This window comes from Moschus berezovskii, chromosome 9, assembly GCF_049115385.1.
Source record: "Moschus berezovskii isolate FMDL1 chromosome 9, NW_MosBer_1.0, whole genome shotgun sequence".
Taxonomy (NCBI): Eukaryota; Metazoa; Chordata; class Mammalia; order Artiodactyla; family Moschidae; genus Moschus; species Moschus berezovskii.
In genome coordinates this window covers 97191749-97218583 of record NC_142468.1, presented here as the reverse complement: position 1 = coordinate 97218583, position 26835 = coordinate 97191749, and the positions used below count along the sequence as shown (strand labels likewise).

Sequence of the window (26835 nt, the reverse complement as noted above, 5' to 3'; positions counted from 1 at the left end):
ACACTCAGCACCGACTCAACTTCTCTCCCAAACTTTTGTCTGCCTGGCCGGATCTACTTTCCTGGAGGGCGGAGCGCCGAGCGCGAGAGGAACAGGGGTGTCGGCGCAGGAATCCCGTGCACCGGTAAGGGGTGGGGGGCCGGGTGCTGGTGCTAAGTGTCCCGGAGCTAGAGATCCGCCGACTGGAGGCGAAAGGAGGGCGGGGGGCAGTTTAGGCACTTGCTACTACATCACTCAAGAATTAGGACAGGAAAAGTGGGGGAGGGGAGGGGAACTCTTTGTTCGCAGTTGGAATGCGCGGAGGGGCACGGTGGAATGTCGCGATGCGAGACCGCGCGACGCGGGACTCGTTCTGCGCAAACACCGTGACTTTGTTCCTAGTGTGGGGGCTGTGGGAGAGATGAGCAGGGACTGGTACGGAAGTACTGTCGTGAGACAGAGAGAGGGAAGAAAGGCAGGTACACAGGTTCAGAGACGCGAGACGCGTAAGAGCCCAGGAAAGCCAGGAAGCTTACATAGAGGTAGGTGGTGGAAGACAGGTATGGAGAGGAGAGAACGACCAAAGGGGATCGCGAGTGGTGCGGGGATCGAAGGCTGGATAGACCTGCTGCTGCTAGAAGGTGACAAATTCGCGCAAATCCAGGGAGAATGAGAGAAAAACAGATAAGCTGAGATAAAAAGACAACTCTGTGAACCTAGAGCTCTGTAATGGGTGGGAGGGAGCTTTAGTGTGTGAAAAAGGAGAGGGAAAGGCTGGGGACTAATTCTACCTTCAGGGTAGGACAGATAGAAGGATAGATAGACACCCCCTGGTGTTGGGAAATGAGATTTTTAGCAAATATTGCAAGTGACTGGGGATAGAAGGCCTGGTTTGAGGGTTAGCAAACACCCTTGGTTGACCCATAGGAGACTGGTGATCAAGAGTATGTACTAACCTAAGGGGAAGAAGAAGAAAAAGTCATTTAGAGGCAAGTGAAAATGATCAAGGTGGAAAAGGAAAAGAAGCTGATCTTGGAGGATCAAGAATAAGGAAAAGAGGAAGCCATGGCTGAAGCTGAATGCACCTAATTAAATATCAGCCAACTGATTTTGCCCAGACTAGCACATGGGGCGTGGGGGAGGGGAACGGAGAAAGAAATGCCTCCTTTGTATTTAGATAGTAAATTAGTATGAAAATGATATGCAAACAAATCATGCATATATTTTCATTTCAACATTTTAAACACCTTTTATAATCTTAGTGTAGCCTTAGGGAATGGAGAAAGAAAGGAGGTTAATATCTTTGGGGAAATCAATTTGGCACAAACTGTTAGGCTTCTTTGTCCTAGCTGTATTGTCTCCCTGACCTCATCTCTCCTGAAAAGCAGCCTGTTTCCCAGGTCAGGCCTACAGCTTTTCTCTGATCCAGAGGAGAGCTTACTCTCAGACTGGAAGCAGGGAGAAGGAAAGCATTAGTAAGGGAGCTATCAGGTTGCATCTAGAACCTGCCGTGAGCTACCTCTTCAGGTTCTCCCTCCTCTCCCACCTCCACATGGGGAAGGAGAACCTGGATTCTTCCTTCCAATTACTTACATCCTCCAATATTTGGGAACTTCGCTCCTCTGGGGTTAGAATGGGAGAGTAAATCTTATGAAAAGTTGAGATGCCATTACAGGAGGCCCATCCAGGAGTTGGTGGTGCAGAGATGGGCAGAGTTGGGTCAACAACCTCTGTTTTCAGGGGCTAACAGAAAGCAGACACAGATGAGGGAAGGGTGTGGTGTGCTGACAGGGTATGCTCCAGTAGTGCTCATGACCTTGGAGTAGACACTCCATAGTCTGAACTGGAGCTAGGAGCTCCACAGGCCCTATTGTCCATGCCCTTAATTAAGCTCTGTATACACCGGTGATTCCCAAATCCATCTCTAGCCCAGACCTCCTTGGACTTAAAAAACTCAGCTGACAACTAGCATCTTTACTTGGTTGTCTCAAAGGCACACAACACTCTAAACTGACCTCACCTTCCCTGCCTCCCAAAACTGGCTCCTCCAGCATTTCCTGAGTGAATGATACCATTTTTTTTAACCACTTAGCTACTTAGGCCAGAAACCTGAATATCAACCTTAGGTCCTCCTCCCTTAACCTCAAATCCAACTGAATCCTATCACCATCTATCAATTCTGCTTCTGAAATATCTTTCAAATCTGTCCTTCCCTCATCACTACTATATGTATATGTCCTATATCTCAGGCCACCAACTTTCTCTCCTGCTGCTGCTGCTAAGTCGCTTCAGTCGTGTCCGACTCTGTGCGACCCCATAGACGGCAGCCCACCAGGCTCCGCCGTCCCTGAGATTCTCCAGGCAAGAACACTGGAGTGGGTTGCCATTTCCTCCATTTTTCTCCTGGACCACTGCAAAAGTCTCCCTGCCTAGGAGAGACTTTCTCTCCTTCCCATCCATCCTATACACTGAAGTGAAGTGATTCTTCAGAAACACAAAATTGATCATTGTATTTCCCTGTTAAAAACTTGTCAACGAGGGAATTCACTGACAGTGTTTAAGACTCCATGCTCTCACTGCTGAGGGCCCAGTTTCCATCCCTGGTTGGGGGAGGTTAAAATCCTGTAAGCCCTGTGGCACAGCCAAAAATATATTTTTTACAGTTTGTCTACCCCTCCAGTCTCTCCTCACGGCATCATCCCCTCCCCAAATGGTTCTGCAGCAGAACTGCACTTGGTCTGTGCTCTCTGGGCTTCTGTCCTTGCTATTTTCCCCAGGTTTGGAACACTCTCTCTGCCTCCTCTTCCTTCCTGGTTAACTCCTCGTCTTCCAAGCATCCGTCTAGACACTCCTCTGAGAAGCCTTTCCAGACCACCAGAGCATGTTAGCTACCACTGTGGTACACAGCCATGGCACATACACGCCCCCATCATCACACTTAGCACAGTTCATTTCATTGCCTACTTAAATGCCTGGTTTCCTGACTAGATGATAGAACTTCTGCTCAGCATCTAGCCTGTTCAATAGAGTATCCACAGCAGCCAGCACAGTACCTGCCTCCGAGTCAGCAGTCAGTATGTTATATGACGGACTGAACAAAGAGAAAGCCATGTTTACTTCTCAGTTTATCCAAAAATGCACACATTCTCTGTGCGTTTGTGTGTGTGTATGTTCTGAGTTTGTGCTTATGCATACACAAACACACATACACACACCTTCTTCAAAATACAGCTTGGCTGACAGACTAAGAAATAGCTACCAAGCCGCATATACTGCTTGGTCACACGGTGGGAAAGCAGCTGTTGGTGAGATGGGAATTCTTTAAAGCTTAATTTCCTCATGTGTAAGGCAGGAATAATAAATGCTTCCTTATATAATTGAATAAACAATAGCTATTACTTCTAGATCCCAACTCCCAAATAGGTACGGAGCTTATGCTCTGCTCGGAAGCATCCAGCACATGACTGACACTGTCCACCAGGTGGGGGTATTACCCTGGCCTAGCGCTGTGCTGCTTCCACTGCAGAGCAAGACCAGCAAACGGGGGAAGTTGAAACTACCACCAGGGCCACTTACTTCCCCAGAGCTTTGAGTGAAACTAGCAGAAAAAAAACAACTCAGAGACCAGGGCACATGTCAATAAGGCCTGTTTCTTTGACCCATACTCCTCCTTTTCTCATCCTAGGCTCCTCCGAGGCACTGTTTATGCTTAGGAATAAGCATTTTCTGGCTTGCCATTCACAGTGGGGGGGTGTTTTTCCCCCATGAAGATAAGTCCTTTTATCCCACCAGAGCCGCTAGCTTCTACTTCCAGTGGAGACTGTGTTAAGAGAGGCAGTTTTGTTTCCTCAGACTGCAGAAGACATCTCGTTATTTTGGGAAGCCCCGTGGCCACCCATTTCAGGGACATGGGGAGTGGCAGATGCCAGAGTTATTCTTGCTTTTAGATCTCACTCATCCTTTTCCACCTTGATTTCAATGAATGAGTTCAAGTCAGGACAGCAGGTTTTGTGGGCCTGGTCAAAAGATGGGGAGACGGGGCCATTCTCATCACCTCCCTCATCCTCCTCTTCTTGGAAATTAGGATTATAAAGTTCCGGTGGAAGAAGCTGGGCCTCAGCAGAAGGCAAACGGTCTGAGGGAGGCCCGTATACACGGTTGGCTTTGGTGCCATGCTTAGAGTTGGCATCCAGGTGGTAGCAGAGCTGCGTGAGGCGCTGGGCCCGGAAACGGGGAGGCCGGGCCACCCAGACACCTGGCTCATTAAGACTGTCCTCTTCGTCTGACATCAGCTCCTCTGTCACATCCTTCCATAGCCGTTGGTCCTCAGGGCCAAAATGCCTCATGATGCTGGATCGGTTGGCAAAAAGCTAAGGCAGGAGCCCAGGACAGAGATTAGGAAGATCAACAATCCACACATTAGGTTTGGGGAAAGGGTTTGGGTAGGAGGAAAGCTGTGAAAAATCTGTGCCTGAGAGAACTAAGTTCCCAAGAGAACCCAAATCAGACCTTAGAATTGGCTCCTGTCTTCCTTCTCCTCCACTCAATCCTGTTCTCAGAGACTACACCCTCCCACTGTGGCTTATTAGGGTTTAGAGTTTAGCATCTCTTCTGAAAGGAAAGCCTAGAAACCTACCCGGTATCTGCGACTTCGAAGTTTCTTCTCCTCTTTCTCCTTCAGGCCTTTAAAGGGGTTTAAGGAGTTGCGATACTCACGCCTCTTAGTAAGGAAGTAGGCTACACAGGCTCCTGGTGGGGAGGGAGAAGGGAGGCAGCAGAGAGCAGGGGTCCTCAGCCCCTTTTATTTTTGCCGTAACACTCCCAGATGGAAGAGGGGAGAACCACTTTTACACAATGGGCTTTCTGGGCATATCCATCAGCATCTATTCATTCCTCTCTGGTGCAGCTCTCTCTGCCCCCTCTGCATCTCGAACAGGAACTCCTCTCACTATAAAAAGACAACTGATGCTTCTGCAACTCCCCTCCCCCAACCGCAGTCAAACCTACTCCATTCTACTCGGCTGACAGCAGATCACAAGTACTTTTTCAGCAGACGCTTTCTTAATGATACAGACAAATAACAGAAGAGCACGAAAAGGAGGAAACCCAGGACATGACATGTAGGGACAAAAGGGGAGGCCTGGATTCTAACCTCCTTTTCATAATACCCGAGACTCGGGCTCTGTATAAGCATCATGCACGATGGTGTTCTAGCCCCTTCCTTCTCCCATTTTCATTTCAGACTGAGTAGGGTAATAAAAAGACAATCCTAGGTGAAAAAATAGCCAAAACCAATTTTTTAAGTCCACTCTTTTTAAAACCACCTAAATCATCTCCATAGGCCTCTTCTCCCCTGGTCAGGAACAGGGGATGAAGAAAGGCTGGGGTGCAAGTTAACTCGGTCTTTCTCACCTTTCAGCTCCTTGTCAGTGTAATTGTGGGGACTTGTTACCAGCTCTTGCTTCAGCTTTTCCAGAAGGAACTTCACTACGGAAATATTCCAAGAGGACTTGATGCTGCCACAAGAGAATAAAGTAAATAAGACAGTCAGCATTTTAAAAGCTAGACAGAGATTCCCAGCACTAATCAGCTTTGTGGGAAAGTCCTCCATGGCCTAAGACACGACACAAAGGGCAATGGTGAGGTGGAAGCCCCAGCCTAACTATTAGATTGGAGCAGCCCCCCTCTACTTCCCTCTCCTTGGCAAAGTTCCTTATGATCTTTTCCCTCAAGAGGATCATACCTTTCAGACCCATTGAATCTCTTGTCATTGGTGATGTGGTTATGCACATTATGGACCAATTTCTAGGGGAAACAAACAAAACAGAATCAAGCCGGGAACAAATATGATGAAACCCTTCTCTGGTCCCTGTGCAGTTTTCTGCATGAATCTTGCCCATAGCCTAGGTACCATTTTCTGTTGATGCCATTTTTTAGCCAGAGAACCTACCCACATCAGTGTCTCTAATGGACACCCCCCCATTTTTTTTTCCTTTTAATTTGTGTGGAGACTTCAGAATTATTCCGGGTCTTACTCTTGCTCTCAGGGAGTATGGTCACTAGAGTACAGGTTTTCAAACAGTTCCACAAACATACTTCTAATAACAAGGAGAGAGAGCAAATATACAACAGGGCTACTTCAAGTAGACATTTCTCAAAGCCCCTTTAGTCAGTCAGTAGCTCAGCCATGTCTGATTCTTTGTAACCCCATGGACTGTAGTCTGCCAGACTCGTCTGTCTGTGGGATTCTCCAGGCAAGAATACTGGAGTGGTTTGCCATTTCCTACCCCAGGGGATCTTCCTGATCTAGGGATCAAACCCGTGTTTCTTGCATGCATCTCCTGCATTGAATCCCCTTACTCTCGTAAATTAAAAAAAAATTTGGTGATGTATTTCTCTTAACATAAAAATGTCTTCCAAAATCTTCTAGTAAAACTGATAACCCAAGAAAATGTCCCAGGTATATGCCTTTGCACATTACCATAAATCCCAGGGGTTCTCATATCATGGTCTAAAAAACTCAAACCTGAAATAACAGAAATGTGAAATGAAAGGGAACTTGGAGACACTGTCATCCAGCCATCCATTTACATCATTAAACAGGCTATCTTTCAGCTTTGCTTATATACCTTTAATGACAGGCTCTCACTAGTTTTTGACTCAGCTACTATGAACATCTCTAATTGTTAAAAAAAATTTGCCTTAGATACTCCAAAATCAGACCCCAGTTTTGCCCTAATAGCACCTCAAGTATGAAGACAGCTTCCATGTTCTCCAGAGGGCTTCTCTTATCTGGTCTAAACACCAAGTCCTTCAAACAGTCCTCATGACATAGTTGCCAGACAGACTCCTCCTGAAACTATGACGCTCTGCTTTGCCAGTGTTCCTCTTACAACATGGCACCTGGAACTGAATCTAACTCATCCGTTGAGGTCTGGCCAAAGGGAGCATTACTTCCCTGAGTAGAACTCTATACTTCTAGGAATGAAACCCAAGATGCTGTTACCTTTATTAGCAACCCCATCACTACTCAGTGTCACAGGGTTCATTCCATGTTCTCCAGAGGGCTTCCATGTTCTCCAGAGGGCTTCCATGTTCTCCAGAGGGCTTCTCTTATCTGGTCTAAACACCAAGTCCTTCAAACAGTCCTCATGACATAGTTGCCAGACAGACTCCTCCTGAAACTATGACGCTCTGCTTTGCCAGTGTTCCTCTTACAACATGGCACCTGGAACTGAATCTAACTCATCCGTTGAGGTCTGGCCAAAGGGAGCATTACTTCCCTGAGTAGAACTCTATACTTCTAGGAATGAAACCCAAGATGCTGTTACCTTTATTAGCAACCCCATCACTACTCAGTGTCACAGGGTTCATTCATAGTGAGCCTGTAGTCAGCTCAAGTCCATTTTTCACACAGATTACTATTTCCACCCTTCTGCAGCTGTTTTTTTTTTTTTTTTTTTTTGTACTCTTAATGCAGGATTTTACATTTCTTCCTATTAAATTTAGTTTTGCTGTTTCTGATTATATTTTCATCCCAAGATCCTTTAGTCAATGGAAATTACCCAGTCCCAAACTGATGGGATGCTGATCTCAGGATTTCAGCTTTATATTCAGAAATGCCCAATTTCGCCTCTTACTCCTATGGCTGACTGACCATATCAACTTAGGAAATTACTGTTAACTCTTAATGACTAGGTTCTCCACTCTATAAAAAGAGTTGTACTAGCTTCATATCTGATATAGTTATTTTACCTTTTAGAAGTCCAAACTTGAGAAATCACAAGGGGATGGGTGAATGCTTCAGAAAAAATTTGAAAGAGTTGCAAAAAAAGAAAAAAGATGGGGAAGGAGTTGCATAGCTTTCCAATTCAATTGACTTGGAAGAGATCAGCTGATAAAAATCAAACCAAGCTTGAAGTGAAAAGGGAAAATACTCTAGCCAATAATAAGTGTTAAGACTAAAAGATGCTGGCTCACCGGCCTCCCAAGCAAGCTAAAAATAAATAATTTCTCCAATGGGTGGCTGGATCTGCAGCAGTCCAAGGAATTAAGGTTCTGATTTGGGCCTTTTGGATCCCTGGCAGAGCAGCAACCCACAGCAGCCTCAACAGATTGGAGAAATGCCTCTCGGATTCCTTTCCAGAGCTAAAGGTTGGAACAGTGAAGATCTGCAGCCATCCCTCTCCCTCTGAACCGACAGACTCACACAAGAACATTTTATATCTTTCTCTGTGATGGGCAGCAAGACTCCCTGACCAGTCCACTTGCCCCTCTTCACATCCTACAACACCGAGCATGACGGCCGAGTATGCTTCCCAGAAGGCACCGTGCCAAGCTCTCCAAAGGGCAGGAAGAAGCCCGGCCTCACCACCAGACCTCTCCCTGTAGGCAGTAGGCACAAGAGGAATAGAACTGACCAAAAAAATCCTGATTTTATGCAAATTATAATTATCACACATATATTCTGATTTAAACCCTAAGAATTTGGGGGAATTCTCTTGAAATGTACTTCTAGGTATAAGCCTCCATTTCTGTCACTGGCAACAACAGTGTCCTGCTGGACTAGAAATCCATGACAGAGAAACTAAACCTACTCCCCATTCTTGATAAGTGACATGTCACTGAATGTAACTAAAATCTGAAATAAAGATTAGAAATCAGTTGATACTGATTATGAATGGTGTCTTCTGGAAGGGGGAAAAAAGAATCCATCAACGTAAAAACAAATCAAATGAAAGAGAGTAAGAGTAGGATCTCTTAGAAAAAAGGAGAAAGAAGTAATATAAATAAAGGAGGTATAAATGGTAGTCAGCTGCTTTCAATCTTTACTAAGGTTGTAACAAGGAGAAATGGTTTCTATACTGATGAGATTTCACTGGATGTCAGTGGTGACCATCACCCTTGACCAGAACTCTCAGGTTACCTCATAAGCTATTATCCAGAGAATGGAGACCCATTACAGTCTCCATTAGAAAGATGTCTTGGATGACAGAGCTGATCCAAAGGTCTGTGGTCACCCTAAAACAGGGTTTCTCAACCTTGACTCTAATGACGTTGGATGACGGGGGTGAGGGTGGGGGCGGTGGATCCTGTAGATTGTAGGATGTTTAGGGATGCACGAGGGCTCCAAGCCACTGTAAGGTTTCAGGCAGAACTGATTCAGGCCAGTACCTTCCCTGCCAAGAGCTCTGAGAATCACCAGAATCTTCTAACCTTTATCCCTGAGCTGAGTGTCTAGTGGTCCTCTGCATCTTCGGGGTATGGGACCACCTCAGGACACCTTGGCCTTTCTGCCCAAGGGGCCCCTTGCTGCTTTCCCTGAACGCTGGTTATTTGCAGGCAGTTTCTAGTGCTATCCTGCTGCAGTCAATATGCTGAACCCCATAAAGATCTTCCCATCAGAATTATGAGATCACCAGGAGACATGACATAATTCCCTTATCTTTAAATGGAAGATATCAATCTATCCGGAAAAGCCTAAACAAGTTCCACTGATAGCAAAGGGACTGTCTGTCCCTGGGGCTAGGGAACAGTCTGTCTCCTTCTTGCCCTTCCCACTCCAGCAGGTTCAGGATACCATTCATTCCATGTGGGACGTTTAAAATCAACCCACATTTCACTCCACTTATCTCTCCAAACTGAAGAAAAATGTATAGAAATTGAGCTCACTCACAGAGAGGACCAGATCCCGCTTGCGCCTGGAGTTCTTCTGCCCACTCCCTCTGGTCCTGCATGGGGAAGCAGTGAACCCTAGAGACTGTCTCAGCTCCCCAGTTCCCCCAGGGCCTGTCTCTTCCAAAGTCCCTTCCAGGGCAGCAGCAGCACTGAGCATGTCCTCAGGGCGGGGTGGCGGTAGCTTGGTTCCATTTTCTGGCCCGGTCTCTGAGGTTGCCCGCTGGATCGCCAGTTGTGTGACTGGTGAAAGCTGCTTGGCATAAGCAGGCACCAGCACCCGCTGCACTGCACCTTCAGAGGCCACGTAATCGTCCACCAGCTAAGAACATACAAAAAAAAAAACCAAAAACACCCTATTAGCCAGCCAGGCTTGTGGGAACCTGATCAACCATCATTCACTGGTAAGTATGATGAACAGGGAGTGGGGAACAAGGGGGAATCTAGCCCAGTCTTCAGTGGTTCATGGCTTGTTTCTCTGGGACTCCAGTGGGAGCGTGGGGCAAATATGTCTTGCAGATACAGGGCCTCTTGGGCTTCCCTGGTGGCTCAGACAGTAAAGAATCTGCCTGCAATGCAGGAGACCTCTGTTCCATCCTTGGGTTGGGAAGATCCTCTGGAGAAGGGAATGGCTACCCACTCCAGCATTCTTGACTGGGAAATCCATGGACAGAGAAGCCTAGCGGGCTAGAATCCATGGGGTCACAAAGAGTCAGACGCAACTGAGAAACCTGCACTCAATGGGGCCTCTCATGTTGGGTCATTACCACAGGACTGATTGTAAAGACAAGGCATGTTTCTGATGCTCTATTTGTGAGTAGTCATTTATGCTTTGCACCTGAATATAGGTAAGGTTTTGCTTGAAAGGGATTGAGGGAGAAAGCGATGATAAGAAAACCAAGCAAGAGAAGGAGTGAGAAAATAACAAGAAGGAGAAATAGAAAAATGGGAGCAAAGGAGGGAGATATAAAGCCAGAAACCTCGAGAGAGGCTGGCACTGCCTTCCCCTCCCCATGCCCTGCCCTCTTCCCTTTGCAGGGCCAGCGGGTGCCCTCACCTTGATCCTGCCCTGGCTACATCTGACAGTTGCTGCCCTGACATCGGCTTGCCTGCATGTGCCCTCACTCAAGGACACACAGGGTAGGGGAAGGAAGGAGGGAGGAAGGGCGAGAGAGGGAAGAAAGGAGGGGGGTTTCTGCAGCCAGGAAAACAAAACAGTGAAAGTGGGGGAAAAAAACACAGAAAGAAGCGGGGGAGGAGGCTGAGATTTATAGACCTGTGAGCTGCTTTCTGTGCTGTGAAATCTAATTCCATCCTGTCGGCTTGGAAGCCTTCCATGCCAGAAAGAACCACAGCTCAGGGCACTGCCGGGCCTGGTGCCTCCCTGCCTCCCCCCACCTTCCCAGCAGCTCCTCCGACAGCCCCAAACCAAGGATAGTCCGTGGCGGGGCAGACTGGGGCGAGCCTCGGGGCCATCACCCACCCCTGCAGCTAGGCCTTGGTGGAGCAGTGGCCAGTTGCAGTATGACCCTGGAGGCGGCCTTCATTCCTCAGATCCAGCAGATGGGCTTGGAGTCTCAGCCACCCCCCGTTCTGCTGCTCTACTCTTTCCTGGGTGTCTGGGCCTTGTCGTGGGGGGTGGAGGAAAAGACAGGGCAGAAGGAGGACACGGTGGAGGAGAGGGTGGATGGGAGCTGACAGACCTCCCACTGTCTCTCAAGTGGCAACACATCTGTTAGCTTCACATCTCTGAGATCTCTAGAGTTGCTCCATCTCCTTTCCAGATTTCCATGTGACATTCTTCAGTTTTTACTCTCCTCAGCCAGGATTTTCCTGCTCATATGGCCCTGAGCGGTAAAGAAGCTGAAATATCAGTGTATTTCTATGTCTTTTCCGGCTCACAAAACAGGCCGGTTGGCTTCCCTCTTCCTCTGTACGTGTTATTATCCTCTTAGGTAAACTCTCAACTGCCCATTTTTCCTCATTTTATTTCCTTTCCTCTACCTCCCTCCTACCTTACCTCATATTCTCTCCCTTGCATCAATTCTTCTTCCCCTTAGGTTCATCTTTCTCCTCTGCTGTTTTTCTCCACTTTTTCTCCTTTCTGATCCTTCATTTCCAACGGGCTCTTTCCCTTCTTGCACCTGTCAGCTACTAGCTTTGCCCTTTCCCTCCCTCATTCCCGGCTCTCCCTCCCCATCTCTGCCTCTCTCTCCTCACATCCCCATCTCTCTCCTAGTCCTGAATTCCTCTTGGCAAGCAGAGGGCCCATGATCAAATATGAATGAGTCGTCTGTGCATGGCAGGCATCCTCGCCAGGAGAGGCAGAGCCCATGGAGCCGTCAGGCAGCTGTGAAGAAGGTGCCATGCGGCGCAACAGAGTGGGAGGGCAGGGCAGCCCCGATGCCACTCCTGCCAGCAATGACCTTCTACCAGAAAGGCCACGGGGTCAGAAAAAAACAGGAGGGCTGACTCTCCCTGACGACAAAGGAAACGGTACCCTGCTGTTTCCTCATTGATACCACCAAAAGAAAGGCTGAAGGATGGAGAGAAGAGACAGAAAGAGAGGAAGGCCAGGAAGGGCACAGGGGAGCATCTCGGCTCGTGTCTGTGCTGTGTACTCACAGGGTTGAGCATCGGGGGCCCCTCGCCAGCAGTCAGGGCGCATCCCGGGAGCCGCGCATCTCTCTGAGCTGCTGGGAAGCCCAAGGGTCCGGGCCCCCCGGCCGAGGCCGCTCCCAGCTGCCGCAGCTCCTCGATCACCACCTGCACGCCACTGCCCACACTGTCACACTCCTCCTCCACAGCCGGCACAGCCCTGCCGGCCTCCCCGGGGCTCTCCTTGAGGGGCCCGGGCTCCTCCAGCGGGGAGCCGTGTGCCCGACTCTCCCTGTCTTCATCCGTGGCGGGCACCTTCCCTTGCCTCAGCTCCCCCACTTCCTCCTGGAGTCGTTTTAACAATTCATTGTTGGCCCTGGCGAGAGCCAGCGCCGCCTCAGCCAGACCCACGGCCTTATCCACCCGCTGGTAGATAATATGCAGGAGCTGTTCGGAGCTCTGGACGGCCAGGCCGTGTCCCGTCACTGTGATCGGTGTGCTGGGAGGAGGATTCCCGCCCTGACAGCCTGAGCTGGCCCCGCTTGTCTCATTCTTACACGCACAGCAGCAGCATCTGGCCTCGCTGCCACTGGGAGGGGAGAAGAGAATGGTGGCGCTGAAGGACATGGTTGTCGAGGCGGGAAGGGCGGCGCTCAGGCTGCTGGACTGGTCCAAAAGTGTCCCCAGCCGACCGGACGGCAGGAAACGCTGGCCTCTCTGGATTCACTTTCCTTCCTCATGGAGGGTGGGCAGAGGAGCCTGGGTACCAGGGGTTGGGTTCTCTGAAGGAGCAGTGGGCTAGCCGTGAAGGCGCACACAGTCCATGGCTGCCTCTTCTCGTCCTGCAGAGTGGAGAGGGCCTTCTCTGTGCAGATCCTGGGCTGCCCTAGTCCCACACGCTGGGGGTCACCCTCACCCCTTCCCCATAGGGTGGGCCTACGAAGGCCTTCCCGAGGAACTCAGTTTCAGAGGGTGGAAGGCATGAAACCCCCCACCGCTCCAAAACTAAGGAACAGAGAGGGGACTCTAAAGGACCCACGGGCATCTGGAAAGATTAGAAGATTAAGGAAGAAAATGTAGATCTGTCTTCTCCGCCTCTCTATCTTGGCTGTAATAACTGTATTGCATTTTATTGCTTTGACATCATTCCTTAAGGAGTTCAGAACACTTCACGTAGGTTAATCTCATTCACACAACAGCTTTAGGAGACACATATTAACCCAGGGCCAGAGAAGAGACATGCAGAGAACTTATATATCTTTTTCAAGGTCAGGGGAAGACAGCAGAAACCAGTTATTGCTACTTTCAATCTAGTGTGCATGTGATTTTTTTGATACCACTTTTTGTTGACATAAAGAATCATGATTCTACAGTCTCTATAATTTGCATACAGATGCATTCAGAATAAGACTCCTAAATAAGGAGGCCAATCAATTGCAGCCCCCAAGACGCTGCCAACCTCACACTATTATATCATTAATGCTTTGGGGATGGGCAGGGAAATGAGAGGAAAACCTGGATGGGAGAGCTGAGCTTCCCTAACCAGGGCTGCAGAGACCCTACTCTCACACTTTGTACACCTGGGCCTTCAGCCTCTGCAATAGAAGCTAACTGTTCTGACTGCTCCAGCTGGAAGCCCAGAAAAATCACCTTTAGGGCCCTCATCTCTACTTCTCATGCTGCTTAAGGGAGCGGCAGAGCTGAACGGGAGTTTCTAAGTAGCTCCATGCTGCCACTCTGCCCTCACAACCAGCCCCCAAAAAGAGATCAGAATATCAACAATAAACCAAACTGCCTTTCCTCTGAATCACTGTAGTTAAGCGACTAAACTACTCCAGGAGAAAAAGAAGAAAAAAAGTGTGGGAGGGTTTGTACCACTGAGAACACTCCAAGGAACTTCATATTGTCATTTTCTAAATGACACTTGATTATAGAAAAAAAGAATCTTTCTGCCTGAAGCTCCCTAAGTGACAAAAATCTTATATTTACAATTTCCTCAAGAGATACATTTCTATTTTACCCTGTAAATTATATCATAACACCACAATTAAAAGGAGAGGAGGAGGTTAGGAGAATTTTCCACATACAGAAATTTGGGGTTTTATTTTTTTTTTGAATCAGCAATCTCATTTCAGAAACAGGCAATATCAATGCCTCTGAGGTACTAAAATGCAAATATGACAATGCATTTTAATTACATTTGGTTATTAAAGAATAGTCTTTAATTTGCTCTTTCTACCCTTTACATCGAAGAAATGTTTTTCTGTGCTAGATACTCACTTCTTGAAATAACGTTAACTCAAATCCATTTACTGCTTCTCTGTCATTAGAGTCACTGGAAAGCAGAGCTAAACCTAAAAAACTAAAGGTTAAAGCCAATTTAAAACTAAAGGTTAAAGGAAAACACTAAGCAATTCCCAAGTCAATTATGAATGAATCATTAATATATCTTTTTCCTTCCTAAATAAGGGCCTACATGCTCCTGTGGGGTTTTAACTTTTTAAAAACCAACATCATGCAAAGAGTTTAACCTGAAATGTGGATGCTGCTGTAAGAAAAAGAAAGTTATGTAAATGATAATACACAAATGATTGCTCACTTGGGTTTAGGATTTGTACAGTAAGAAATTAAGACCTGTCACTTATGTAATATTTACATCAACTATCAGTTCAGTTAGTTCAGTTCAGTCGCTCAGTCGTGTCCGACTTTTTGCGACCCCATGAATCACAGCACGCCAGGCCTCCCTGTCCATCACCAACTCCCGGAGTTCACTCAAACTCATGTCCATCGAGTTGGTGATGCCATCCAGCCATCTCATTCTCTGTCGTCCCCGTCTCCTCCCACCTCCAATCCCTCCCAGCATCAGACTCTTTTCCAGTGAGTCAACTCGTCGCATGAGGTGGCCAAAGTATTGGAGTTTCAGTTTTAGCATCAGTCCTTCCAATGAACACCCAGGATTGATCTCCTCTAGAATGGACTGGTTGGATCTCCTTGCATTCCAAGAGACTCTCAAGAGTCTTCTCCAGCACCACAGTTCAAAAGCATCAATTCTTCGGCGATCAGCTTTCTTCACAGTCCAACTCTCACATCCATACCTGACCACAGGAAAAACCATAGCCTTGACTAGACGGACCTTGGTTGGCAAAGTAATGTCTCTGCTTTTTTATATGCTATCTAGGTTGGTCATAACTTTCCTTCCAAGGAGTAAGCGTCTTTTAATTTCATGGCTGCAATCAGCATCCGCAGTGATTTTGGAGCCCCAAAAACTAAAGTCTGACACTGCTTCCACTGTTTCTCCATCTATTTCCCATGAAGTTATGGGACCAGATGCCATGATGTTTGTTTTCTGAATGTTGAGCTTCAAGCCAACCTTTTCACTCTCCTCTTTCACTTTCATCAAGAGGCTTTTTAGTTCCTCCTCACTTTCTGCCATAAGGGTGGTGTTATCTGCATATCTGAGGTTACTGATATTTCTCCCAGCAATCTTGATTCCAGCTTGTGCGTCTTCCAGCCCAACGTTCCTCATGATGTACTCTGCATATAAGTTAAATAAGCAGGGTGACAATATACAACCTTGACACACTCCTTTTCCTGTTTGGAACCAGTCTGTTGTTCCATGTCCAGTTCTAACTGTTGCTTCCTGACCTGCATACAGGTTTCTCAAGAGGCAGGTCAGATGGTCTGGTATTCCCATCTCTTTCAGAATGTTCCACAGTTTATTGTGATCCACACAGTCAAAGGCTTTAGCATAGTCAATGAAGCAGAAATAGATGTTTTTCTGGAACTCTCTTGCTTTCTCCATGATCCAACAGATGTTGGCAATTTGATCTCTGGTGCCTCTGCCTTTTCTAAAACCTGCTTGAATATCTGGGAGTTCATGGTTCACATATTGCTGAAGCCTGGCTTGGAGAATTTTGAGCATGACTTTACCAGCGTGTGAGATGAGTGCAATTGTGCGGTAGTTTGAGCATTCTTTGGCATTGCCTTTCTTTGGGATTGGAATGAAGACTGATCTTTTCCAGTCCTGTGGCCACTGCTGAGTTTTCCAAATTTGCTGGCATATTGAGTGCAGCACTTTCACAGCATCATCTTTCAGGATTTGAAATAGCTCAATCGGAATTCCATCACCTCCACTAGCTTTGTTCGTACTGATGCTCTCTAAGGCCCACTTGACTTCAGATTCCAAGATGTCTGGCTCCAGGTAAGTGATCATGCCATCGTGATTTTCTTGGTCGCGAAGATCTTTTTTGTACAGTTCTTCTGTGTATTCTTGCCACCTCTTCTTAACATCAACTATAATTCAGTTAAAAAAAATATTTTGGCAGCACCACTCAGCTGCCAAATGAAAAATATATTTCATTTTTGAGGGATTTTAGTTCCCCAACCAGGGATTGAACCCAGGCCCTGGGCAGTGACAGCACACAGAGTCGTATCACTGGACCACCAGGGAATATACCCCCCAAAGTTTAATAAATCAGTAGTGCATAAAGGAAGCTATAAGGGTATGTGTGTATGCGCACACTCAGTCATGTCCAACTCTTTGGAACTCCATGGACTATTCCAGGCTCCACTGTCCATGGAATTTTCCAGGCAAAAATACTGACTGGGCTGCCATTTCCTACTCCAGTGGATCTTCCTGACCCAGGGATCAAATCCGAGTCTCCTACATTGGCAGGCAGATTCTTTACCACTGCGGGACCTGAGAAGCCTAAGCTACAAGAATATACTTTACAATACAAGGAACGTAGCTAAAGTTTTATAACAACTATAAATGGAGTACAGCTTTTAAAAACTGTGTACCACTGTATTATATATTTGTAACCTATAATATTGTACATCAGATAAACCTCAATTTAAAAAAAATTTAGAAAAACTAAGATGCATCAGGTTGGGACTCTGGGTAAGTATCCTTCCTGGGATCAAACTGACAACAGCTACATTCTTGCCCCAGATACTCTTTCTTGCAGGAGGCCTTCTCCTCTGCTGGCCTTGTACCTGCCTCAAGCCCTTCTGTCCCCTTAAATGGTCTTTCTTAGGTCATCTTCCCAAAACAGCACTGAGATGAGAGTAATAAATAAGTAAATAAAATAAAAACTAGGGTTCTCATCATGCGGTACCACTTAAGGGCTATTTGAACTTGGGCCTCAGTGTTCTCTGGGGCTATCTACCTCCTCTCTGCCCACTTTGAGTGTTTTTGTGAAGATTGTTTATAATATATATAAAGGCACCAACAGAGTGCTGGCACACAGTCAGTGCTCCACACATAACAGCTGGATTCCTGAAACATTTTGTGTTCCTATCCTGAATATCCATGCTGATGTCATTTTGGGGAAAAAAAAAGGCAATGGCTTGAAATAGAATCTGGGGAGCTTCCCCTCTAAATTCAATATCAAATTTGTAAGAAATGAATTCAAGTCTACAAAGATGCCTTTATTGGTACAAAACCTTTTATGATGCAAATTAGAAAGGTAATTGAGAAAACAGTATTTGTAACTACTTGCTATCATGATCTGGCTTTAGAGTAAGGATACTGTTCAACTTTACTCATTTTTAATTTTGTTTATTTATTTATTTGACTGTGCTACATATAAGATCTTAGTTCCCCAACCCGGGATAGAACCTGTGCCCGCTGCAGTGGAGGCTTGGAGTCCTAACCACTGGACAACCAGGGAATTCCCAACTCTGCTCATGTTTAATGCTAAATATATTTTCATATTAGCGTTGACATAAAATATCATGATACTAACCTGCTCTACAATTCTGTCCCTCAGTTTCTTTCTGCTTTTCAGCTTTGGGTATTACCTAACTTCATCCATTTTAGAATGCCACATTCAGAGCAACAAATACGTGTTTTCTTGAATTAATCTATGAAAACCTGGTACAGTGCAGTGTAGCACAGAGGGCATTCAAATAACTCTTTTGGGGTATCTATGGACATCATTTCTGATTTAGTTTCCCTGGGTCCTGTTAGAGTCTCCCACATAACCTCTAAGACCCTCAATAAAAAGATAAGGAAACTGGGATTGGCAGGTATTAAAGGAACATTTCACAATTATATTTACTAACCAGATACCAATTTAAAATGTTAATATCATTAGCTACATATATCTTCATTAGAGAAGATGAGCAAGTTATATATATACATTAAAAAAGTGTTTCTAAAAATTCTGTCTCTATAAGGCCATGCTAAAGGATGAGTCACCAAAATGGATGGCCACCTCCAAGTACTCAAGTGAAAAGAAAACAAAGTCCCTATACACAAGGAGCTTACAGCACACATGAGGACGAAAGGCTAAAGAACAAAGCAAAATATACACAAGTGGCTAAAAATATAGCACAGAACAGAAATACCTTGAGTTAGTTCAAAATTATAGAAAGATCAACAGAATGAAATCATGTGAGAAAGGGGTCTTATCAAAGAAAAGTCTCCAACTGAGACTTGAGCAAGGTGTAGGATGAACTGGTACGGTGGTAAGAGGAGAAGGTGAGAAAGAGGAAACAAACAAACATTATAGCATCAACAGGGTGCATGTGACAGGTCAGAGCACAGGGCTTATATCCAAAGCACAGAAAGCTGACAGTGGGCTTTGAAAGCCAAGTTAGGGAAACTCTCAGATCAGGGGTCAGCAAACCTTTCTCTGGAAAGGACTAAAGAAACTTAGGCTTTGCCGGCCATGTGGTTTCTGACACAACCATTCGACTTTGCCATTGTAGCACAAAGGGGCCATTGATGATACATAAATGTAAGTATGGCTGTGTTCCAATAAAACTTTATTAATACAGAAATGTCACAAAAGATTACATTTTAATATTTATAAATACAAAAGCCATTCTTAGTCCATGGGACCAACAAAAACAGGTGTAATGCCAGACTTAGACTACGTGCTACAGTTTACTGACCTCTGTCTTAGACACTTAAAGTGGAACAGTTAGAGATAGAAGGCTGTTTAATCCTGGAGAGAGGTGATAAGAATGAACATTTCTGGATATGAAGGTTCAACATCCTGGAGGAAGGACTGATCTTATTTCTTAACTTAATAAACATGCGGGATAGAGAGATTGGTTAAGACAACTTCAAGACTGTAAACCTAAGGGTCAGAAGATGGTAACACTGACAGAATGATAGAAATGAGGAAGCTGAGAGGCGGCACCAGCATGTTTGCAAAGATGTGTATTTATATAACATGTTAAAATATCAAACTGATGGCAGCATCTTTAAATGGAATGTTCTGAAAGCAACTGGCTAGGACTGAAAAACAAGAGGAAGGTCAGAGTTGGAATGCAGACGTGGAAACTTTAGCAGGCGGTTATATTTGAACCTCAGAGAGTGAATGAGCTCTCCAACGAGTACGTATAAGGTCCTTGTCAGGGGCCAAGGACAGCACTTGGAGCCAATCCTTGGAAGAGTCATTAAAAAAGAATGATCAGTAAGATGGAATAAAGAGTGTTAGGAACACCAAAGTAGAAAAAATAACAAGAAAATGGACCTAATCAACTGTGACAAGTTCAGCAGAATGGTTAAAACAAGATGAAAATTAAGGAAATGCTTTTGTCTGTGATGGTCACTGGCGCTGACTAGTAAGGTTTTTTTTGGTAGTGGAAGTAATACTATGCATTAGATTAAAGAGAAATTGATGGAGAGAATATGGAAGCAAGACATGAAGTCAAGTTTTCTAGAGTATAGATATGAAAGGAAGGAAGCAGGAAGTCAGAAGGGGCACTACAGCCTCAGTATATTTAAAAAGCAGAAAGAAAAAAGGTCAGTGAAAAAGAAAAGGATGAACGTATTAGGAAAGGATTTAGGTTTTCTTCTAGCAAGGATCCTCCCAATGTGAGAAGGCAGGCAGGTGAGCTCTTCTCTGAGTCAGCAGAGAAGAAAAAAGATGGATGCAGGGGCAAAGACTCACTGGCTGTGCAGCAATGAGGACAAATGTGTGCACTACTGAAATGTTCTTCTTTTACGGATCTTCCTCGGTATGAACATTCAAACTGGTAAGAGAACTTTATTACACATAGTGCTGCATTATTTGCTGTTACAACCTATTAAATCCTTCTTTTCTAACATTGCAGACTTAACATAATCATTCTTGCTTTTTTCCATAACTAGTTTAAAGTTTCAGAGCCCCTTTAACTCTGCCAACGTTATTAACATACAACCAGTCCATTCTAAAGGAGATCGATCCTGGGTGTTCATTGGAAGGACTGATGCTAAAGCTGAAACTCCAATACTGTGGCCACCTCATGCGACGAGTTGACTCACTGGAAAAGACTCTGATGCTGGGAAGGATTGGGGGCAGGAGAAGGAGACGACAGAGAATGAGATGGCTGGATGGCATCACCGATTCAATGAACATGAGTTTGAGTGAACTCCGGGAGTTGGTGATGGACAGGGAGGCCTGGCGTGCTGTGATTCATGGGGTTGCAAAGAGTCGGACAAGACTGAGCGACTGAACTAACTTTATTCTGGTATCTTTATTTTACCTCTCAAAATGTATAACAGTTTAATACAATAACCTGTGAAGCAATCCATGGAATGTTTGGCAAAGCAATGGTTAATTGGAATAAATTATCCAAGCAATGTCTATACCATTACTATTAAACATTAATACTGTCAACTTTTGCAATTTCAGATTGCGGATTTATTTTAAAACCAAGTTTGCATTTTTGTTCAAGAAAGAGGAATGAACTAAGACCGACCATCACTGAAGAATATATATGCCTTTTGCAAAATGCTATCAACTTTTAGAATTGGAATGTTAAGAAAATGATCTTCAATAATATGATGACTTGACAACACAAAATGACAGCAGCTGTCAAACTTAAGCGTGCATAAAACCTGTGTTTGAGGTTCATCAGTATCAGTCTAATTTTAATAATGTGAAAGGAGCCTAGAAAATGTACTTTTCAATAATTTTGATATTTTTTCATAAATATTTAGATGAAGAATGAAAACTCCTCTTTGGACAGACAGTTCAGGGTAAGGCTGTCCATAATCTTAACTATCCATTTCCTCCCAAGTCACATGTATTTTTGTTAGAACTAAATATATCATACTCTTGGCAGCTTCCTTTCTTGCTTCAACCCATTCTGAGTTTGAATTTTCTGCATGACTGAGTTCACCTCCAAACTAGGAAAAATAAAAGTTTTCTCACTATCTAATAGATGTGTAGTCTATGGTATCACTCAGAAGATAAATGTTTTTATAATGGGCCCTTGACTCATTCAGGGTCATGCCAGCAATGGACTTCCTTAAATGTGATTACTGAAAGCATAGCAATTCACACCATAATCTTCATTTTAAGAAATAAAAAGGAAAATGGCCACTTAAACCTCCTGCTGTGCCAGTCAGCCCTGCTCCTCCACCTGAAGGTGCAAAATGTCTCATCCGCTAAAAAATGTCTCACTTCTCAAAAAAATCTACTTCTATCAGAGATGAGCTCTTTATCACACAGAGCAGGTAAGGAAATATCATTAATAGTCTTTTTCTACATTTTGAAACACTGACCCAAATAGAGATCAACAAAGAAAATCTAAGATCTTGATTTTTAGGGGTAAAAAAAGAGATGTGGACCCAGAGGCACAGTGAGCTCCTAAGAAAAGGATTTCACAGAATCCGAAAATTTCAAGTACCTTTGTATAGTAGTAGCAGAGTTTTTAACCCAGTGTTAAACTGCCTCTTTTCATTTGCTAAAATGCAACTTGGTGAGATTAAAATGACCGGTGTAAGGTTTTCATATCCATATACCTGACATAAACGGCTCTCCCTGCATTTCCGGAGAAACTCAAAAATGAAAAACTAGCTCCCAAAGTTGCGTCGCATGCCCAGCGAGCCCTTGGTAAATGTTAGCTGATTAAATATTAGTCAAAGATGACAAGGTGGGCACCAGGGAAAACAACCATTTCCGAAGACAGTGTTTCAACTACAGGTAGGGCGAGCGCAGCAGCGCAAAGGGGGAACTGAGCTGAGCTCTTCCTCGGGGCCGCAGGGCGACCCGTCACTGAGCCCCCGGGGAGACGGTGTGCCCTGGGGGAGAGTCTCGAGGAAGGGATGTTCCTCACAGCGCCGCAGAGGGCCGACTGACTCGAGGCGCGGCCGGAGATCTAGCTGGATCACCGTGGGTAACTGCCACGGGGCCAAGAAAGCGCTGAGGATGGTGGGGGAGTTCCCGAGGAGGTCCAGCTTTGGCTACCCTACTGGTGTCCCACCCCGTGTAATCCTCGCACCGCTCCAGCCGACTGGGCTATGCCGAGCCGCGCGGCTCACAGCCAGGAAAGAAGGCGGTGTCTGATCGTGTACCCTGCCAGCGCGCGCGCGCGGGGAAGCCCCGCCTCACCAGTCTCCGGGCTCCTGGTGTTTGGCGGTTGGACGATGGGGCGGAGCAAGGCCGGGGACGTTACTGGCCGCAATCTACAATCACTCAACAAGTCAGGGAGGGGAGGGGCCTCTTTAGGGAGGGACACGACAGCGAGGCTTTTTCAAGGCCGCTAGACGCCATCTTTAGCTCGATTTTTTTGTTGTTGTTTACTCTGTTCCCTGCTGCTCATAGAGCTGCGTGTACACGATTATAGGTACATTGGATTCAGATCGGCCTCATACATTTGGTGGTGGAAGGCTTTTCGTTCCTGCAGGCCTCAGCTACAGATCTGTCAGATAACACTAGCAAGGTAGCAGTTGCCCTTAGTTCAAGTAAGTTTTCATCTCTATGGGCCTCGCAGATTCCAGAGCAAAATCAACCGAGTTTAGCTTTGCTTTGCGTTGGTAGGAGGGCCAAGCCAACGATATATTCGTGGGAGGAATTCTCTTACCAAGAAATTAAAAGCAAGAATACTGGCTAACAGCCTAAATTCCAAGTAAAAATCAATTAACCTATGAAGACGGACTTGGGCTGTGTACCGTTCTAGAAAGAGCTGTCTTCTCCGAGAAGGTAAAAAGTATACATGATGACGTACGATGGGGTGGGGGTGGGGGCAGAATAAGAAAGCAAAATTCCATTAATAATTCCAGCACTACTGCCATCACAAAGGCTACTTTAAGACTCTGACTGATTTCAGATATGCAGGTCTAAACTTGTGGAATGCTCCACATTTGAGACTTATCTGACTCGTATTGTTAGGGAATAGAAACGCACTCAGTACAGGTAAGAAACCCAGAGAGCTCACACAGGCTGCGTTCATTACAGCGAATGTCAAGACTTGTACAAATAGTTTTATCGCCGTTGTTAGGTGTTCTAAATACAGCTTGAAACTGAGTGGGACGCAAGCTGGGGGATGGAACTGTATTATCATCGTACAGTGGTTTTGTTGTCCTGAAATTTGAATTCTACAGTAGATCCTTTTTTTTCTTTAATCTCGTGATCACTAATTTGTGACATTCTAGTTTCTCCCTCATCACCCCATATATTTCCTATCCTTTCTCTCCAGTCTGCCAATATAGATTTGAACATGCTTTCCGTATGACTCCTAATAGCAGACAGTGGTTCTAGAACAGAATTAAGTGAGAAAATGGCTCCTGTAACCGGAGGTACTGCTCTGAGCCTGTTACCCTCTAATTCATACACTTCTGTCCATGACTCTTATCTTAGGGAGAACGTTTTTCATTCCAAAAATGCAACATGGTAACCAAAATGCATTTCTTATCCCTCCTTTGTATTTGCCTTTGCCTCCTCTTGGCCCCTCCCCCATCACTGCCACCAAGAACGGTTTCAGAGAACTGGACTTAACTGGATTATTTTCCTGATATTTTGCCAGCTGTGGAGTTATTCAAACAAATCCCAACCTATAAACGACCATTTCTGTCAAAAAGCCAAGAGAGAACTTCCCTTCTGAACACACCAACCAAACCACACATAAAGGCCAAAATATACACAGCTGTACATTTAGGAACGTGAGACAATAAAAAGCAAAACCACTTAGGCAAAACAGTCACTAAAGAAGGCTTTAAACCACAGAGTCAATAAATTGCTTACCCTCATTTGCCACGTGGAATGTATATTCCCTAGCAATTATTTAATTATTCAATAAACTGATATTTTAGAAGAGCAGAAAATACAGTAAATGCACATAGAATCAAAGTGCCTAAGTAATTCTACGCATAGGATTTCTTCTAGGTTGTAGTTTGCATATGAAATCCTGTCTGGATCACATTTGGGAACACAGCAGGAAAAAAAAAAAAATCCACATCCTAGGGGCTGCTTTGCACACATAAAACCAAAGGCAGTCGCTTTTAAAAACAAAATCTGATACGGCACATATACACACACTGTACATATACACAAAGCACAAAACCCCAAGAAAAATCTTTACGAACTTTTTTTCTTCAAAACACACACACACACAGTCTTCATGGAAAATGTGGGTAAGACACACTGTAAAAAGGGTTTTGACACCCCCCCCCAGGGAAATGAGTGTCACAATTATAAAATACAAACATTTTTAACCTATTGGCCTTGGACAATTGCCACATTCAAGCCACTTGGTTTTGGTTCTGGAAGAGGGTGTGTAAAACGCACGCAAACAGCTCTGTTAGGGAGCCTCAAATCTGTTTCCTTCGACGTTGCCTGTGGCAGAAATTTACATTATCCCTTCGGCCCGCTTCAAGAAGAAACCTCTACTAAATTTTTAAAAATCCCTCGACTATAAAAATTTACCAGTTCTTAAAATGTGATAGCAAAAAGAAAAAAAAAATCTCTATAAATTTGGCTGGAAACAGTTGTACACGGCCATCCTGCTTTTCAACTTCTTGGTATATTTAAAACCTTGACCAGGAAAAAGAAAGAGGAAGAGAGACAGAAAAAGAAATGGGGGAAAGCGCACATTCCCCTTAGCAACAGTTTCCTCACCCCAGCACTGCCACAGATCTCTATTTTTTAAAAAACTTGAATACACACACAAGATTAAGGAGAAAAAAAAATGGAAAAAGGATACCCGAAGGTCGTATGGCTCTTTGTATTCGTGTGTGTGCAAAAAGGAGGACTCGCGGAGCCCGAGCCGGCAAGCCCCGCCCCTCCCCGGACGCCAGCCCGGATTGGCCATTGGCGGCTGCGGGGCGCCCCGCCCGCGAGCACACGCGCAGCGCCCGAGGCGCGGGCCCCAGGGGGCCCCTGAGGGCCGCTCGACCCCCGACCCTGGCCACCTTCCGCTCCGACCCGGGCGACCGGGTTGGCACCTTCCCCACCTCTCTCGCCTTCGTTTCACTTTTCAGCCTCCTCTCTCCCTTTCCCATGTTTTTCCATCAGTGAACCCTGTCTCTTGTCACCAGCATAAATACCAATCCAGGAAGCGAGCACCTTCTCTGACAATTTGCTAAATTCGGTTAACTAGTCAGTAAAATTCTAGATTGGGATTAAGCATCAGGCGGCCGGTGTGTGGAGCGAGTTCGTGATTTCCAGGTGGAACTCTGGGTCACGTCTGTTGTTAACCCTTCCACCTTTAAATGAACCTTCACACACGTATGTGGCCTCCTTCAGGTGAAAGGCAAAGTAGCCTTACACTTCTGGCGTGGTTTTGCTCAATCTTCTCCCCCAATGTTTTCTCTATGTGGTTAACACTGTATTCTCAAGAACCTAAAATGGTCCCCCTTTACCTCCTGCATGAAGACCTGGTTGCTTATACCTGCATTATAAACCACTCATAACCTGCAGGTCCTAAGGCCCTGTTTGTTCTTATTTCCCACTGCTCTTCCGTTTTCACTTGAAAGAGATGGGAATCCCAGACCACCTGACCTGCCTCTTGAGAAACCTGTATGCAGGTCAGGAAGCAACAGTCAGAACTGGACATGGAACAACCGACTGGTTCCAAATAGGAAAAGGTGTACGTCAAGGCTGTATATTGTCACCTTGCTTATTTAACTTATATGCAGAGTACATCATGAGGAACGCTGGGCTGGAAGAAGCACAAGCTGGAATCAAGATTGCCGGGAGAAATATCAATAACCTCAGATATGCAGATGACACCACCCTTATGGCAGAAAGTGAAGAGGAACTCAAAGGCCTCTTGATGAAAGTGAAAGAGGAGAGTGAAAAGGTTGGCTTGAAGCTCAACATTCAGAAAACAAAGATCATGGCATCTGGTCCCATCACTTCATGGGAAATAGATGGAGAAACAGTGGAAACAGTGTCAGACTTTGTTTTTTTGGGCTCCAAAATCACTGCAGATGCTGATTGCAGCCATGAAATTAAAAGACGCTTGCTCCTTGGAAGGAAAGTTATGACCAACCTTGATAGTATATTAAAAAGCAGAGACATTACTTTGCCAACCAAGGTCCGTCTAGTCAAGGCAATGGTTTTTCCCGTGGTCATGTATGGATGTGAGAGTTGGACTGTGAAGAAAGCTGATCGCCGAAGAATCGATGCTTTTGAACTGTGGTGTTGGAGAAGACTCTTGAGAGTCCCTTATTCTGCAAGGAGATCCAACCAGTCCATTCTAAAGGAGATCAATCCTGGATGTTCATTGGAGGGACTGATGCTAAAGCTGAAACTCCAATACTTTGGCCACCTCATGCGACGAGTTGACTCACTGGAAAAGACTCTGATGCTGGGAAAGGTTGGGGGCGGGAGGAGAAGGGGACGACGGAGAATGAGATGG

General features: G+C 45.4%; 1 protein-coding gene and 1 long non-coding RNA gene across 5 annotated transcripts; one reads left to right on the top strand and one right to left on the bottom strand.

Annotated features, from left to right (window-relative positions):
- The first annotated feature begins 8 nt into the window (after positions 1-8).
- On the top strand, positions 9-8642 carry LOC129562453 (uncharacterized). The gene is made up of 2 exons (XR_008687202.2): positions 9-124; positions 8067-8642. It is a non-coding gene; the product is annotated as an uncharacterized LOC129562453 (long non-coding RNA).
- On the bottom strand, positions 3610-25239 carry C9H14orf93 (chromosome 9 C14orf93 homolog). 4 transcript variants are annotated; one of them, XM_055435547.2, is made up of 8 exons: positions 25177-25206; positions 14533-16545; positions 12280-13094; positions 9656-9976; positions 5723-5784; positions 5392-5495; positions 4616-4728; positions 3610-4349 (listed from the first exon to the last, which is right to left on the bottom strand). In XM_055435547.2, exons 3-8 carry the CDS (start codon positions 12877-12879, stop codon positions 3930-3932), a joined length of 1620 nt encoding a protein of 539 aa, XP_055291522.1. In that variant the 5' UTR covers positions 12880-13094; positions 14533-16545; positions 25177-25206; the 3' UTR covers positions 3610-3929. The 4 variants fall into 4 exon arrangements, with proteins under 4 accessions (XP_055291522.1, XP_055291520.1, XP_055291521.1 ...); XM_055435545.2 differs by lacking the exon at positions 14533-16545 and having other exon boundaries at positions 12280-13297; positions 25177-25239; XM_055435546.2 differs by lacking the exon at positions 14533-16545 and having other exon boundaries at positions 25092-25206.
- Positions 25240-26835: the final 1596 nt, after the last annotated feature.

Coding starts and splice junctions, on each gene's coding strand:
- C9H14orf93 (XM_055435545.2), bottom strand. CDS start 12,879: ATGTCCTTCAGCGCCACCATTCTCTTCTCCCCTCCCAGTGGCAGCGAG. Junction 5,496..5,722: donor AGATTCAATGGGTCTGAAAG/GTATGATCCTCT, acceptor CTCTTGTGGCAG/CATCAAGTCCTCTTGGAATA. Junction 4,729..5,391: donor CACTGACAAGGAGCTGAAAG/GTGAGAAAGACC, acceptor CCTCCCCACCAG/GAGCCTGTGTAGCCTACTTC.